The following is a 1,321-nucleotide window of genomic DNA, read 5'->3' as shown; positions in this document are numbered from 1 at the left end:
TTGGACGATTTTGAAATTCCCCCCAGATATTTTTTTAGGTCTGAAAAGTAGGACATGTCCGCGGAAAGAGGACGTCTGGTCACCATACCATATCAACAATTTGATGTTTCAATTAGTGAGTGCTTGTTGCTATGACGTATCTTTACTCAGCAGCTTGGCTCGTTGTAAACCAACCAATCAGGGCACAGCTCGTCTAAATATTCCTGAGCATACCATAAAAGAAAGAAAACCTGTCGTTTCATTCTTGTTGGGATCTGGAGGTCTGTCCACCTTTCTCCAGCAGAGGGCGCCCTAGGTCTCCTGCAGCTGGAGCTGAAGCTGACGACCACACCTGCGGCTCATTGGCTCATCAGGAGACCAGCATTTAAGCAGCGGCAGGACAATACTCCAGTGCCAGAGTGTTAAGCCAGTTACGTTTAGCAAGCCTGAGCCAACCAGCCTGTCTGATTCTCTGACTCCCCTGAAAACCTGAATTTGAACCTAACCGTTTTTTGTCCTCTCTGCTTCCTAGGAAGAACCTGACTGAACCCTGGAACTCTGGAAGAGTTTCTCAGCTGAAACCTGCCTGCCTGCTCTCAGAAGCGCTTCTGTAGATCAAACTATCTGAACCTGCCTGCCCGGTCTCAAGAAGAGAACTGGAAGAAACCCAGAACCTGAACACTGACAAGTCTGAAGTCGAGCCCTGCCGTTGTCTAGCCCTCTGCTGACCATCTGCCTCTGGACCCTCCTGGTTCCCTCCCTCTGCAGCTCAGCCTGAACCACATTACAGGTACAGACCTGCACAACTCCTCTGACAAGATCAACTGCACCCTGGCTAACCTAACTATCCCTCTCTGCAGAGAACCCTGTGTGACCAGCCCCCGGATCTGTTTCCCAGAATCAAGTTCATTAACTCTGTGTTTTTCTCAATAAACAGTCAAACTTTTCGTCTGACTCCGTGTGTTCTGCATGTGGGTTAGGAACCTTAATCCCATCATGACAATTCTAGGGTTTTTAACCAGGCTGCATTAGAGCTCATATAACAGCAAATATACCATTGTCAGCCCAACCAATGTTAAACACCCTATTCAGAGACCTGAAGGACCAGATACCCTATAGAATCATTCTATGACCCCTTTAAATATATCTTAGAGATACTGAAAAAGTATGTTTCCTCTGCAGTGTATCAACCAAATACAAAATAACCTATTTAACAAGAAATATCTTCCTTAACTAGATATTATGAGGACTGTGTCAGGATTATAACAGCGTCTTCATATGTGTGTCCTTTCATGTCTGCCGACCTTATTTCTAAAGCATTTTTCTGTGAAGAACTCAGCAC

General features: G+C 45.6%; 1 protein-coding gene across 1 annotated transcript in view; it reads right to left on the bottom strand.

The window, feature by feature from the left end:
• Positions 1 to 1,321, bottom strand: part of LOC107101139 (alpha-2-macroglobulin-P-like) — a 64,570-nt gene that overhangs the window by 46,606 nt on the left and 16,643 nt on the right. Inside the window, exon 8 of the mRNA XM_015399928.1 lies at positions 1,284 to 1,313. Coding sequence (XP_015255414.1) covers positions 1,284 to 1,313 — 30 coding nt within the window. The remainder of the gene's footprint in view (positions 1 to 1,283; positions 1,314 to 1,321) is intronic.

The sequence above is a fragment of the Cyprinodon variegatus genome, unplaced genomic scaffold, assembly GCF_000732505.1.
Source record: "Cyprinodon variegatus isolate N-32 unplaced genomic scaffold, C_variegatus-1.0 Scaffold1057, whole genome shotgun sequence".
In the NCBI taxonomy this organism is placed as follows: Eukaryota; Metazoa; Chordata; class Actinopteri; order Cyprinodontiformes; family Cyprinodontidae; genus Cyprinodon; species Cyprinodon variegatus.
The sequence above is the reverse complement of the archived record's forward strand: the minus strand, read 5'-3'. Positions and strand labels throughout refer to the sequence as shown.